At 41.7% G+C, this 14,102-nt stretch overlaps 1 protein-coding gene across 1 annotated transcript; it reads left to right on the plus strand.

Moving 5' to 3' along the window:
- The first annotated feature begins 382 nt into the window (after positions 1-382).
- LOC119735900 (ornithine decarboxylase-like) lies at positions 383-13,762 on the plus strand. Its single transcript, XM_038209846.1, has 10 exons — positions 383-550; positions 2,953-3,049; positions 4,857-4,933; positions 5,261-5,433; positions 5,862-5,984; positions 6,069-6,237; positions 6,667-6,862; positions 9,173-9,285; positions 11,079-11,205; positions 13,656-13,762. Exons 1-10 carry the CDS (start codon positions 440-442, stop codon positions 13,760-13,762), a joined length of 1,293 nt encoding a protein of 430 aa, XP_038065774.1. The 5' UTR covers positions 383-439.
- The last annotated feature ends 340 nt before the right edge of the window (positions 13,763-14,102 follow it).

Genomic DNA, 14,102 nt, shown 5'->3' on the forward strand with positions numbered 1-14,102 from the left:
TTGGTGAAAAAAAATGTCAAGGGAAAACAAAGGATCAGTGGATTAAAAAAAAGGGACATTTCGATCGATAGTAAATCTCAGGATCCACTAGGGTACACTGCGGTAGCTGGACGTCATCCGTTCGTTGAAATACTAGGTAATGTAATTGCCTAAATTAAACAGTGGTGTGGACGTCAGTGTTCTCCTGTTGTGAAAAAAACAAACAGCGTGGTCAAAAACACAAAAACAAAAACAAAACAAAAACAGGGAACGGCATTCTTTCACTTCCTTGAGACTCAAACCACCTGTACCAATTGATGGTGAGTCAGTTTTGAAGAATTATGAAACCAACATCTTCCAATTCGGTCCAGGTTTTTTTTTTTTTTTTTTTGAATAGCAAACAGAATATCTTCGGTCGTCTTCCTCCCAATTCATCAGTCGGGACTGTTCCGATTTCGGTATGGAGCTGTTCGAAAGCCCTACAGTTAAACTGAGCCTCTACGGCAAGGGAACCACCATTCGGGAAATCGCACTGGAGAAGGTCAAGTTTACAACTGTACCAGAGCGAGAGGTCAGTGATTACTGTTTAGAGACTTGTTCGTTCAAATAACGTGTATCCTGGGGCATGCCATGTGTCGGCAACCTTCAACCTAATGCTAGGTTCACACATTCCCGAATTATTGCCACGAATGCCCCGAGCTATCCCGAATACAAATTCTTGATGGCATCGGGAGGAATTATCCCCGATTCGCTTTTGAAAGAATAACTTAAGAATGAAACAGAAATAATCAAGAACTAGGTACGAAATGGAAGCCGAATAAGACCGAATCAAGCCAAATGATTGCAATTTAGTGCAGATTAAAGCCGAATTGTAGAGATGTCGTCAATATTAATTATAAGAATAGCTCCATAATCATTCAGAATGACCCACAATTATGCCGATTTCATTACGAATTTCATAAGAACAAAGACCGAATAAACCGAATGTAATGCGAACAACCCCGAACTAAGCGATTTCAATTAGAACAAGCTTGAATCATCCAGAACGAGGCCGAATCCAGGCGATCCTGGTATATAAACCGATCCAGACAAGCGTTCTAGCCAGTCCCAGTTTGCCGAGTAGCGTAGATCTCAACATCATTCGGGACTATTCTGGATCAATTCGTATTAAATTGTGCTTGATTGTTGGTTATTTTAAATAAATTCTTAGGAAAATTTGGATAATTCAGCATTATTCGTGATTCATTCTTGCTAAGTTCTTAGATTATTCTTATTTATTGTTAACAACATTTTAGTGTATTCGTAAGTTATTCTTATAATATTCCTACATTTCTTGATACATTCATAATGATTCGACATGATTCTGGACTGGACTGTTAACACCAAGGATAACTCTACGAAACTGGTAAGAATGCTGTAAGAATATCCATAATTAGTTACGAATACACCAAGAATAAACCAAAAATTGAAATTGGTTCCCGAATCACCCCGACAATTTTGAATATGTCGAAAATTGTCGGGGCGCTTCCCGATTTTTAACGATCTTTCACCGAACTAACTGAATCATCCCGAGGCAGCCAAGAACCATTCCCCGATTAACTCAAGAATTGCTATTTGCGGCGATTCGGCTTAAAGCTCGGGAATGTGTGAACCTAGCACAACTTTAAAATTTTAATCAGTAACGGGCAGACAGACTTCAACTGAATGCGGGTCAGATTTGACCTTACCCTTTGCCGGGTCAAAATGACACTTCTCCAAGTCACTTTTGACATGAAATATTGTCACGTTGTTTCAGAAAGGTGTCATTTTGATACGAATAGCAAAAATATTGACGCTTTGACGCGAACAAGTGTCAGGATTCAGGAATCGAACCGGACCCGGTATTTCTAACTTATAGATGGAGACGTTATGATGAATCGGTAGGTATAGTTGTTAGTTGTGACGTCAATCAAGTCCCTGTTTCGTTTTTCTGCGGTTATTTCATCAAACACACCATTGGTAATTTGCAATTTGCTTCAAAATGTTAAGATGTATATAATGTGGGTTACGTAACACATGCTATCCGGTACCCGAACCTCTCTTTTATGGTCCCTGGTCGCTCTACAGTCGCCCCTCGTTAATACAAACACAGTTAAGACGAACTCATTAGAGCAAACATTAAGCCTTGGTCCCGACTGCGTTTTATGTGCACAAGGAATGGGACCCGCACCCTACGGATGCTACCCTGCAAATAAATTCCCATAGACACTAGTGCTAAATGCCCATACTTCAAAATTCTTTTAAAAATACTCAGAACTCTCACAGGTATTCAAGCTGCACAGAAAAATGATGTTCAACATGTCATGTTTCGTTTTCTTTACATTTTTTTGTGGGTTGACCAATTGACTTTTCGAAATATTCTCACCCAAAGAAGACGACCCCTATTTTCCCTAAAGCGGAAAAGTAGCCATCTTGAAAAAACGATCCCTCCACAACATGGCAAAACAGCGCCACTTTCGAGCCCAATAGCATCCAAAATGCTCAGAATTGGAAGCCCCAAGTCCGGGCCAGAGGTTCATTACCATATCTCTTCAATTTCCCATTTTTTACGGCGCTCAGAACTCTCTAATATAGCATATTTTGAGGGTGTAACTTTTATTCATGAGCTCGGCTGATGGATTTTGGCCTATTTACCGGTGTGCACCTCTACGTAATACACAATTCTGATATAACAAACATTGATGCTTGGTCCGGCTGAGTTTAACGAGAGACTACTATATTGTTACGTGAGAACCAAAATATACCAGTACACACCAAGTAAAAGATCCACTGTACGGCTTTTACTTAGGTAATCTATTTTAAATGGGGGCCATTTAAATGGTTTGGTTGTGGTTGACCTCGGCGTCTCGTGAGCATAATAACAAGTTGGTTGAACAGGTCTGCTGTGCTATATTGCCCCTACAACACCTTGTGACTTCATCTGTCTCTTATCAGGATCTGGATGACCCGTTTATTATATATGACCTGGGTGACGTCGTGTCCAAGGACAACCAGTGGAGAGAGACGCTGCCCCAAATTGAGACATTCTTCGGTAAGTCAGCGTTTCGTGATATGAATACTTTTCCTATAGCCTCATTCATCAGCGTCAAAATGTAAACCTACAAGCATGATGATGTTGGAAAAATATCATATGATTTTGATTAATTTATATCACGCAATCCGTATCATATACAACGAGCAAAATTAAATCACGTATTGCCGCAGCTTGTATAAGCCTTGCTCTCGCTGAAAGACATTACGGGATTCTTCACAGGAACAGTAGACAAACCTTCTGCAAGTATGCACTCAGCCTCTTGAAGCGTCGACGTTTTCTTAACATTATGATTGCTATGCCAACCGTTCAGGGGAGTCAGGTTTTGCGTAGCGGTACTTTTAATTCTCGCCTTCCACCGCTGTGACCGGGGTTCGAATCCCGTCTGTGGATTGGGTTTTCAGTCCCTGCTTGATTCCGTGGGTTTTCCCCAGAATATCTTCTGGGCTTTTCCTCCCATTTCTAAAACTGTTATTCCTTCTCATTGTATTCTCTATGTAAGTTGGTGTGATGTTTCCCCTGGGATGCTTTACCGACTATAATAATACAGATACAGAACCGCCACATCGCGCCCTTATCTTATACTTAGCACAATTGTGATAGATCATGGTAGCCAGCACTTTTTTGCATGGCTTACTAATTCGGGTGTTTCACAATGCAGTGCGCCACTAAGAGTTTGCCACGGAGAGTTCATATTTTTTTGCGAGTGCATTGTGGGAGAATGTCAACCCATTCACAGGATGGGCTATTTGAAATTGCTAGTTTGTCCGGTTAGTAGTTTCGTAAGCATATCATTCGAGTATCTGTTGGCCCTCTTTTATCAATATGGTGCTTATTGAGAGGCGGCAGAACGCTATGCCCCAATCCTTAACAAATAAGCTAAAGTTGTCCACTGACACTCGTTTAAATGGGTTATGTTTTGTCGACCGTAAACTTGAAAAATTGACTCTCCATGGCAAACGCTTGGTGGCGCACTGCATTGCGAATCGCCCGATAACAATAGCTTCTTGACCAAAGACAGTAAAGAAATCATGAGGAATCCATACAAGATTCTGACAAAGTGTAGAAATATTGCAAAGAATAACCAAACACATTGTAAGAGTCCGGAATCTGTTCATAAATTGTAGATGACTCTTACTGGCAGTAAGGCCAAAAAAAGAGTGTCAAGGGTGTCGCGAGCGGGGGGGGGGGGGGGGGGGGCGGCAAGGGGGGATGCGCTTGCCCCCCCCCCCCCCCTCCCTGAAAAATGAAAACAAAAAATAGAATACTCAACAGGAAAAAAGAAAATGAAAATGAAACAAAAGGAAAGAGTGGTGCAAAGCCATATTGCTGAGGGGAGGGTGCCTTTTAAAAAGAGTCATCTACAATTCCGGAACCGATTCCCAACTCGACCAATTCCTCCATAAATACGTTTCTTGTAGCCATTTTTAAATATGTTTAGCCTTGTTTAGGATGTTGCACAGTACGAAAGCCTGAAGTGCCATAAATAGTAACATACAAAAAAGTCCAATGTATATTGTAAGGTTCATTTTCTGGTAGAAAGGTGAAAATGAAAGTGTGATAAAATTGTGCATTTAGCCTGTCATGTGACTTCCACTCGATAAGTGATTTTATTTACCTTTATAATTTATACTACACGGTACTATATGAGCCTTTGTACGTGTATAAACATGTCACATAAATCTATTAATCTAAACATGTCGTGGATTTAAACATCTTTAAAATGTGGGTACAAAAAGGTGTTTAGATGTGTGTTTAAAACTCCAAACTCTAAAATTTCGTTTACCTTGTCATTTTTCGCACGCAGCTGTTAAGAGTAACCCGGATCCAGTTGTACTGCGACTAATGCTTGGACTAGGTAGAGGCTTTGATTGCAGCAGTAAGGTGAGAGAACGAGAGACTGGGACAAAGTTTAGTGTTCGCTCGGTGTTTACAAAGTAGCGACTACGCCATTCGCGTGTTTAGCGCGACACATGTTTAAGCATTTTCCGTTTCAGTGGTTTTTGAAAGAGTTCCAGCTTAATACCAACAGATTCCCTTTCTTTCTCTGTACTTTTTTCTGTATCTTTACTCTAATCTTCACCACTTGCCTTCTGATTTGCAGTTTTCTATTAAAACACGGCCTACGTTATATCTTTGGCTACAACATTTTTACGGATTTCTTTTTTTTTTCCTGTGACGCGATTGTCTTAATTTGCTGTGTTTATGCAGAAAGAAATACAGACGGTGCTTGATATAGGAGCGAGTCCAGATCGCATCATCTTTGCTCATCCCTTCAAACAGGAATCGCATCTACGCTTTGCGAGGGAGAAAGGGGTCAGTCTCATGACCTTTGACACGGAAGAAGAGCTGTACATGGTCAAACGCGTGTACCCGGAGGCCAAGTGAGTGCTTTTGGGGTGTATGTACGTCAAATAAAGACTGTTAATGATCGACAGCAATGTTGACGGGAGAGGGAAGTACTTCGTGTAGGAAAAGAACATAGGCCTATATATTTATTCACATGAAAACACAATGGGTGCTACAATATAATGTAATGCTGTTGATCACATGGGAGTTTTTGGGATGTGTACTCTTGAATCAAGAGTACACATCCCCAAAACTCCCATGTGATCAACAGAATAGAGCGCTGTTCCCAATGTTGTATAATATGCATATTTTTTCTGCCCCACGCTAATCTGCGACGTGCTTGTACCCCGCCAAATTGTGTTGGCTTAGGACCTGTTTATTCGACAGTATTTTCAACAGGGAAGTTTGGTTCAATGCCGCATCGAGCGTATATTTTCATTGTTTTCACTCTGATTCTCCACAGGTTGGTACTTCGCTTACGCTTTGACGCCTGGAAAATGCCAATCAAGTTCGGATGCCGGGACAGTAAAGTGCGCCCTCTGTTGGGGCTTGCTAAGGAGCTAGGACTGTCCGTTTGTGGTGCGAGGTAAAAAATGTTCGACGCTAGTTTCTTTCTCTAACGTTTTCATAATTGGGATTGCCATTAAATGTGATATTTGTTTCCCCGAAGTTTTTACATCGGCAACATCCATTCGGTCGACCCGAAAGTTTTCGTCCAAGCTATTCGACACACCCGGTCTATTTTCGAGGCCGGAAGAGGATTGGGATTAGACATGGATCTGCTGGACATCGGCGGAGGATTCCCCGGGAGATTGCACGCAAAAAAACCCTTCGAAAAGGTACATAAACAGCTGAACAATGTTTGACTGGTTTAAGCAGGTTATATCCTTAGTTTGACCTGGGTTCGTGGAAATCGTTTAGAAACGCTCGATGGCGCTTTGTGAAGTAAACAACTCGGGACGCGTATTGATTTTCCGAAGATGGCGTGTAGAACCTTGTGCTAATACTTCTGTACCTGAAAGACATTTTTCGGACATCCCTCCTAACTATTAAAAAAAAAAAAATATGAACGTCTGCTATATCCCGGCATACACAATGCCTACTTTTCCGGCACTTTAGGTCAGAGTTATAACAAACTTTGATTATGTAGAACTTTAGTTGTTTAAGTTCTTTTAGGTAGACGGTTGGTTGCCCTCTGATTGATATTCGTAGGCGAGAGGCATCATATCTTGACTTACCATTTCCCCACCGTTCATGTTACCTCAAAGTATGCAGATGCAGTCCGAGAGGCCCTGGAGGAAAACTTCCCGCCAAGCATGGGCGTGAAGGTCATAGCTGAACCGGGAACATTTTACACGCAATCAGCTGGGTACCTGGTGGCAAACGTCATGGCCAAACGGCTCTACAGGCCAGGCAAGGACGAAACAACCAACGGCACTAACGGAACAACCAACGGCACGAACGGTATTGTATATCTTGAGAAGCAGGATTGTATTTGTTGATTCGCATGATGTGGAGGGGCGACGTACCTTTGGTGCGTCCCCAAATAGACTAAGTGGGAATATACAATATTAACAAACATCAACAAACAAAACTACCAGACTATTATGAAAAAGGCTTACCTTACTGGACTGTTAGTTAATGACAGTCTAACGCATCCTGTAAAATCATGTCCCCTGGTGTGCTGTCATTTTCGAGAAGAGCGTTTTTGAATATCAATTTCCATCGCTGGTTGGCCGACCAGCGTATGAACAAACCGGGCTTTTTCAAATACTACCCCCAATTTACCATATTAAGTTAGTACGCATTTTGTTTGCAAACGTTTACACACCTATGAACGGGTTCAAGCCAGCTAGACTGATTCCCTGACCGTACAATTCCCAGACGTCTATAAGTTGCTCTGTTTCATCTTAAGTGGGGTCAGGGAATCAGACAACTGGAACATAATTGTTTTTTCTTGCTTTTCCAAACCTTGTTCCAATGGGTACAAGATCTTGCTGCGCCATGTTGTTTCCCATCATGCCTTGCGCGATCTCAACCCCTGGATTTGTCTCATTTAAATGTGTGAAAATATGGCACATTATAATAAGGCTGCAGTAACCGTTTCACGTGCCGACGCCATTTTTAAAATGTTGAAAGTTGTTATTTTTAAGAATCAATCCTTTTAAACATAATGTTTGGACGTTGCGTTATTTAGAAAAGATTTGTATTAAATGTACGTACGTACCCCTTTCGTCCCTTCACAACCGAAGATACAGGTTTTTCTCTTTTTTTTGGCTATAATCCATATCGTACAGGCATTGCGAGTTTTGAATAGCAAAAAAGTTTCGTACGTCACGTGCCGTAATCATAGATATATATAAAAATACTAGATTGGCAGCGCGTGCATACGCACGGCCTTGCCTGGAGGGTCACGTGCTGGAGGAAAGATACAAATTACGCGCTAGACGTGACGAACGCAACACCGTTTACGTGCACGTTGCGAGTTTATTTTCTGCTTCTTGAGACCTTCAATGCAAATAATTATACACAAGAGAATAAATAAGATAACATCGTTCCCATTATGTTGAAACCCCAGTCTACTCATGTTTATTTCAATCAGTATCTCTTGAACATGGATGCTTATGATTATGACTAGGGCCTACTTAGCAAAATTGGTTGTCTTAAAACAGGTTTACTTTGCAGAAAGTAAACTGATTATCCCGTAGCCGAAATGAAAAGCGTGCTGGAGGAAAGATACATTTAGCTCAATTAGTTTACGTTAATTTGTTGCGCGTCCACGAGAGACAACAAAAATGGCGGAGATGCAATAAAACATATAACACTATTTTCCGGGAGGAAGTTATGTATTTCCAAACAATAATTGACATTGGTTATACTTCAAGTACGGCAAGCCACACAACCACTCCCTTAAAAAACGCCCTTAACTTTGTACCCAATTTGAAAACTTTCTCATGTGACGCCATTTTAGTACGGGTCGGGTCTAATTAAGGTAGCAATGTGATATGCGAATAGGGCAAACATTGAATTTGGATAAGTCTTACTGAAGAACACCAAGTAAAAGAGATAGATCTTTGGTGACATTGGGTCGTATGTATGGAAAGTAGCATTTGCTTTTGCTTCCAATTTGCAAGCAATAACTTGCATCTGAGCTGTACGAATATAAATGAAGCAAATGTTTTACTTGAAAAAAACCCCCAAAAAATATTTGCTTAAAAAACTAAAAGTGCCTACTTTTTACTTCCTAGCATTAGGGAGAATATTAGCATTGGCTTCGTTTGGCATAAATAAACAAGAATAAATACTTCCGATTTTGTGTACTTACTAGCCATATTTTTCAAATCTGGGTGGGGCAACCTTGAAAAGGGAGAACCAAATATTACTGCGGAGATTAGAAGCTTTTATCGATGTTGTTCGGCAGGGAAATGTTTATACAGGGACTTTTTTTAGGGAGAAGGGAGTGTCTAAAATCAAAATACAAGAAGCTGTCTCGGTTTGAGGAAAAGAAATGTGGCATGGAAATGTTGAAAAAAAACTAGGATTCATACAAATTCAAGCATGTGCAATTCCTTAATGCTTTTACCCAAAAGTAAATGTATGTTTGCTTAAACTTCTTAGCATTTGCTAGTTTTGATACATCTTCTTAGCATTTGCTAGTTTTTATACATATTCTTAGCAGTTGCTAGTTTTTATACATATTCTTAGCAGTTGCTAGTTTTTAAACATACGACCAAGTATGTTCTCTTTTCTCCTGTCCCATCCACCATAATATAGGCCATCCTGTGTGGATGTACTACCTGAATGTGGGCGTCTTCAATGCGTTCAGTGGCCGAGATGTGGACAGCATTACCACCTTGTTTGAAGTTCCCGAGTTGCTTCGTCTGGAGGTACACAATACCTGTTACAATGGTTTATGTTGCTGACTATACTTAGCCAATGGGAGACTTAATTAGTGGCAGCGAACATACCGGTATTTTGTAGTGTTTGCGTCATATTAAACCAGTGGCGTTGTCGGGATTCTCACAACAGGGAAGCTGAGGGGGAGGGGGGGGGGGGCTATTGCGGGACTAACACAATTTGCAGTTGGGAGACGACTGGGTCCCCCCGAGCTACGCCACGGTGTTGAACATGCGCACATATAATAATAATGATAATATTCGGCATTGAAGAATGCCCTTATTAGTAAACTAAATCACAGCACTTACAGTATTATTATTACCCCTGATCATTGGGCCAATTAAACATTCCAAATACCATCTCAGCTCCCTGGGGAGTATACAGCTCGATGCTGCCTTTTAGGCGAAAGCAAGCTAATTCAATCACATAACCATCTCTGCCCTCACAGGTACCCATTTACTCCTGGGTGGAGAGAAGCAATGAGTGACAAAGTGTCTTGCCCAAGGGCACACGCACCATAACCCAGGGCTGGACTCGAACCCACAACCCGCAGAATTACCCGCAGACCACGAATTCAATGCCCTTAGCCACGAGGCCTCGGCACTCCACATATAAGCAGGACACAAGTAATTCAAAAAGACCGGTGGACATGTACTGTGTTTGCCTTACCAATCATTCAAACATTCTCCCTCGCTTCACTTCACTTTTCCAATACGGGCGATTCCTAATACAGCGCCCCACCAAGAGGTTTACATTGTACACGGAAAGTTCATTTTTTTCGCAGTGTATTGTTGGAGCCGGTCGACGAATTCGGTATGGCGCCGGACAGTTAAATTTATAGTTTGTACGGGGAGAACTTTCGTCAGCGTACGTTTCGAGTATCTTTTTTTTTAAGCTGTTTTGGCAACTCAGCCGAAACAGCTCTTGTTTTCGTTATTTGTTTCCATCCCCTTTTTTCAGACTCCTCTCCATATGTTTTATACACGTTTTTCTTACACTTAAACCATTTGGCACTTTCGTACATCTGATCGATTTCAGACTTGGTACACACTACCACTACCTGAAGACGTATGCGAATTCGCGATGACGTAATCAGGTGTCAAGTTACGTCACATTAGAGGTTCATAATTTTGTTTTTCATACGGTCTATACATGTATTTCTTCCACCAGTACTCTTTGGCACTTTCATCAATCTGATTCGCTTTAGAGTTGGTACACATAAAGACTACTACCCGCAGATGGGCTCCGAAGTTGGCGATGACGTCAACGGGTGTCACTTGACGTCACATTAAAGATGTGTTTTTTTTTCAAAGCCCTATATCTAGTGAAGTAAAAGTCTGATTTACTTGAAACTTTGTGGGTACTTAAACAGGGACGTGCCACATGTAAACATTGTTGTGACGTCATGACGACGTCATCACAAGCTAGGTGGCGTCACATTAAACGTGCCTTTTCAAATGTCCAAGATCCAATTTGGTTGTAACTTAATGTACTCATATTGGGATGTGTCGTGTGACGTCATATTAAAGGGACTTTGCTCTGAGGCCTATATCCAGAGAAATAAAGGTCCGATTCAGAAGTAACTTGATTATATACCTATACATGGATGCGTTATAGATGAAAAACTCACTGATGTCATCATGACGTCATAATATATGTCATGTGGCGTCACAATAAAGGAGAATTTTCAAAGTAAAAGAAGCCGTTTTTGTTTTCCTCAAATTAATCAAAAGGACAAATGATAAACCAGGTTATTTTGAAAGTTTTATCCTTACTATTACAGGGGCCAGTCGGAAAGAAGCACCTCAAACCGTCATGCCTATGGGGACCCACGTGCTATAGCAAGGATGTCATATTTGACAGGTGTATGATGCCTGAAATGGAAAGTGGGGACTTCGTTATGTTCCATGGTACGTATATACGTAAGCGGGCGCTAGCATGTTAGTTCCTAGACTGGTTCCCGGTCCCTCTTATGCAGACTTGTATTCGGGTCACCAAACATCTCCCAATTCCGAATCCGAGTCCTGAGTTAGCAAGTCGAATCCGAGTCTGAGACGCGAGTCACAAGGTCGAGTCTGAGTCACATCTCCCAAGTCCGAATCCGAGTCCCGGGTTATGCAGGTCGAATCCGAGTCCGAGACACGAGTCACAAAGGTCGAGTCCAAGTCACACCTCCCAATTCCGAATCCGAGTCCCGAATTATGCAGGTCGAATCCGAGTCCGAGTCCGAGTCCGAGTCACATCTCCCGAGTCCCGAGTTATGCAGGCCGAATCCGAGTTCGAGTCACGAGTCACAAAGATCGAATCCGAGTCCGAGTCACGAGTCACATTGCCCGACTCCGAGTTCGAGTCCCGAGTAATGCAGGTCGAATTCGAGTCCGAGTCAAGAGTCACATTTAATATACATGTATATCGGAAATTTAATGTGGGGGCACGTAACCTCCATCCACACACCGGCTGCCCGGATACAGGGCTATATTTAGATTGACCTATGTTGTTGTTGACGCGTGACCTATGCAAATGTAGCACTTGTTAACTCAATGTCCATTCACTCTTGAAACAAGTAGGTCCATAGTTTTAGAGGGTTTCTTCTACATTTTCTTATTATAATTGTATAAGAATGACAATAATGTGTGAGTGGAAGTTCCTTTGAGTATATTATGTCATTTACGGGTGTTAGTAATCCGTAACAGCATTTTGTTGAGGGTGCAATAATATTTTAGAGACACTTGGTGATGTGTCCGCATCGTGCGGGAGCGCGCGAAACAGGCACTGCTTGTCTTCCAACTTTTGGGCGGCAGTCACTTATTTTGTAGCCGGGATTTTCCTCGGTGAGAATTCACCTTTCCTTTGCTGTTTGCCAGCATAATCATGTGCTGAGAGGGAAGGTGGGCGCCTCTGGAACCTGTGGTGAGTGTCCTTTTTATCATAACTTTGCGGGAAACTTGCGTTTTTGTGACACTTTCACTCACTAACTTTCCAATTTTGCAGCGTCGTCGTCATAGCTACAGTCGTGCATATTCCCACACACACCCACCTGACGTTGTACTTGTATGCACAGCGCACAGCGTCTGAACTCGCGTTGTGTGTGTGTGACCTTTGACCGCCATTGTGTGTACACATTCACCATGTATTTTGACCGCAGTGTTGTCTTGTTTATTTGTCCGTGGGCAATATGTAGGCGCGGTCTACTGTGAGACCTTCATTTATTGCACCTGGGGATCTTTACTATACGGGATCTTTACTATACGTGATCTTTTGCCTGGTGATCTGTCTTTGCATCGTGACCGGGATCCACACACAAAGCACATATACTGGGGAAGTTTTGGGATCAACATCTGTTCATCATGTTCATTAACTGCAACTGATTAACTCATTGTTACTCTACTGATTTGCTGATGATTGAATAAATTCTCCATTAATCGCTGAAATTGAACTGAACTGGTGATTCCGTGTGATTCCATCTGGGGCAGCCTCCAACACACTTATCCTGATTTAGTTTGGGATCGAACTCCCTCATCATGCTGTGACACCACAGTATTCAAATCACTTCATTAATTTTGAGGTACTCCTAAAACCTCACAGTGTAAAAGTTTCCAATGTTCACAGCTTTTCTCTAATTTAATGAACTGGTATTGTTGATGTCCCCTAAAGTGGCTCGGCCACTAACGCGGTGCACTTGAAGGTTTTGCTTCTAGCGTTTTGCCAGAGCAATCGTTTTACTTTAAATTTCACAGGTAAGTAAAATCTCATCAGGCTCTAAACATTTCCGTTCATAAATCTTGAGTTTACCTTTACCCTTATTACAAAGTTGTCAGTGAAAGTTAATATCAACATTCTTCAACTTTAAAATAATTCTTAAATGTTACCGTGCGATTTTCTGCGATTTGTTCAAGGGTACCACGTTAGGGAACACTTAGCCAATTTTGTGCCCAATATTACGCATGTGTACGTGAGGATTGTGAACGTTCAACCAATAAACGGAAAAAAAAGGCATCGGATTTCATAGTCTAAATTTCAGTGGCAGAATTAATATGTGTAATCAACGGGTTATAACAAAATAGTTTTCGTATCATGAGTGCCTCGCTGACCCCCCCCCCTCCCAAAGCATCGCAGAGCATTATGGGTAGCTAATGGCCTTCAGTGAACGTTTACATACATGTATGTATCTTGTGCGCACGTATCGCCTGCGGCTGAATATATATGGTCAAGAGCGGCCATGATATGAAGGATAATATGAACGAGAACTTCAATACATAGATCATGTTTTTTTGTTTATCCCCGTCCTAAGGTCAGTAGTGCAGTCCCCTGTCGTGCTTCTTTTTTTTGGCACTCATTATCTGTTTTATTAAACATTCAGATATGGGAGCTTACATTACTTCTTCTGGGTGTGGATTTAATGGCTTCGAGGTTCCACCGACGTGCTACATCGCTCCCAAGGACATTCGGGTGGTATTACGTAAATAATGAATGATTTTCAGTACAGTGCGCCACCTAGAGGCAGCCACAAGGCTCTCTGCGCAACGCATTGTGGGGAAAGTGGACACGCCTTATTCTACAACGAAAGAGTGCGCTATTACGCCAGCATTGAGGGGTATAAACAGACGAGTATCCAATATACGTTTACATGTTACTACAGTTCTACAAGTACCTATGCACGAGCTTTAATTATTAAACTTGAAGTAAAGGTGCTAAACTGCTTCATTGGACAAGATCGCCTAGTGTTTGTGCACATAAACATTGCGTTTTTATAGCGCCCTCATTAGACTTGACCCAAGTCAGACTTACTCTGCTTTGTTCAATCCGT

The sequence above is a fragment of the Patiria miniata genome, unplaced genomic scaffold (assembly GCF_015706575.1).
Source record: "Patiria miniata isolate m_02_andy unplaced genomic scaffold, ASM1570657v1 HiC_scaffold_29, whole genome shotgun sequence".
Classification (NCBI taxonomy): domain Eukaryota; kingdom Metazoa; phylum Echinodermata; class Asteroidea; order Valvatida; family Asterinidae; genus Patiria; species Patiria miniata.

Coding starts and splice junctions, on each gene's coding strand:
- LOC119735900 (XM_038209846.1), top strand. CDS start 440: ATGGAGCTGTTCGAAAGCCCTACAGTTAAACTGAGCCTCTACGGCAAG. Junction 6,863..9,172: donor AACAACCAACGGCACGAACG/GTATTGTATATC, acceptor ACCATAATATAG/GCCATCCTGTGTGGATGTAC. Junction 9,286..11,078: donor CCGAGTTGCTTCGTCTGGAG/GTACACAATACC, acceptor TTACTATTACAG/GGGCCAGTCGGAAAGAAGCA.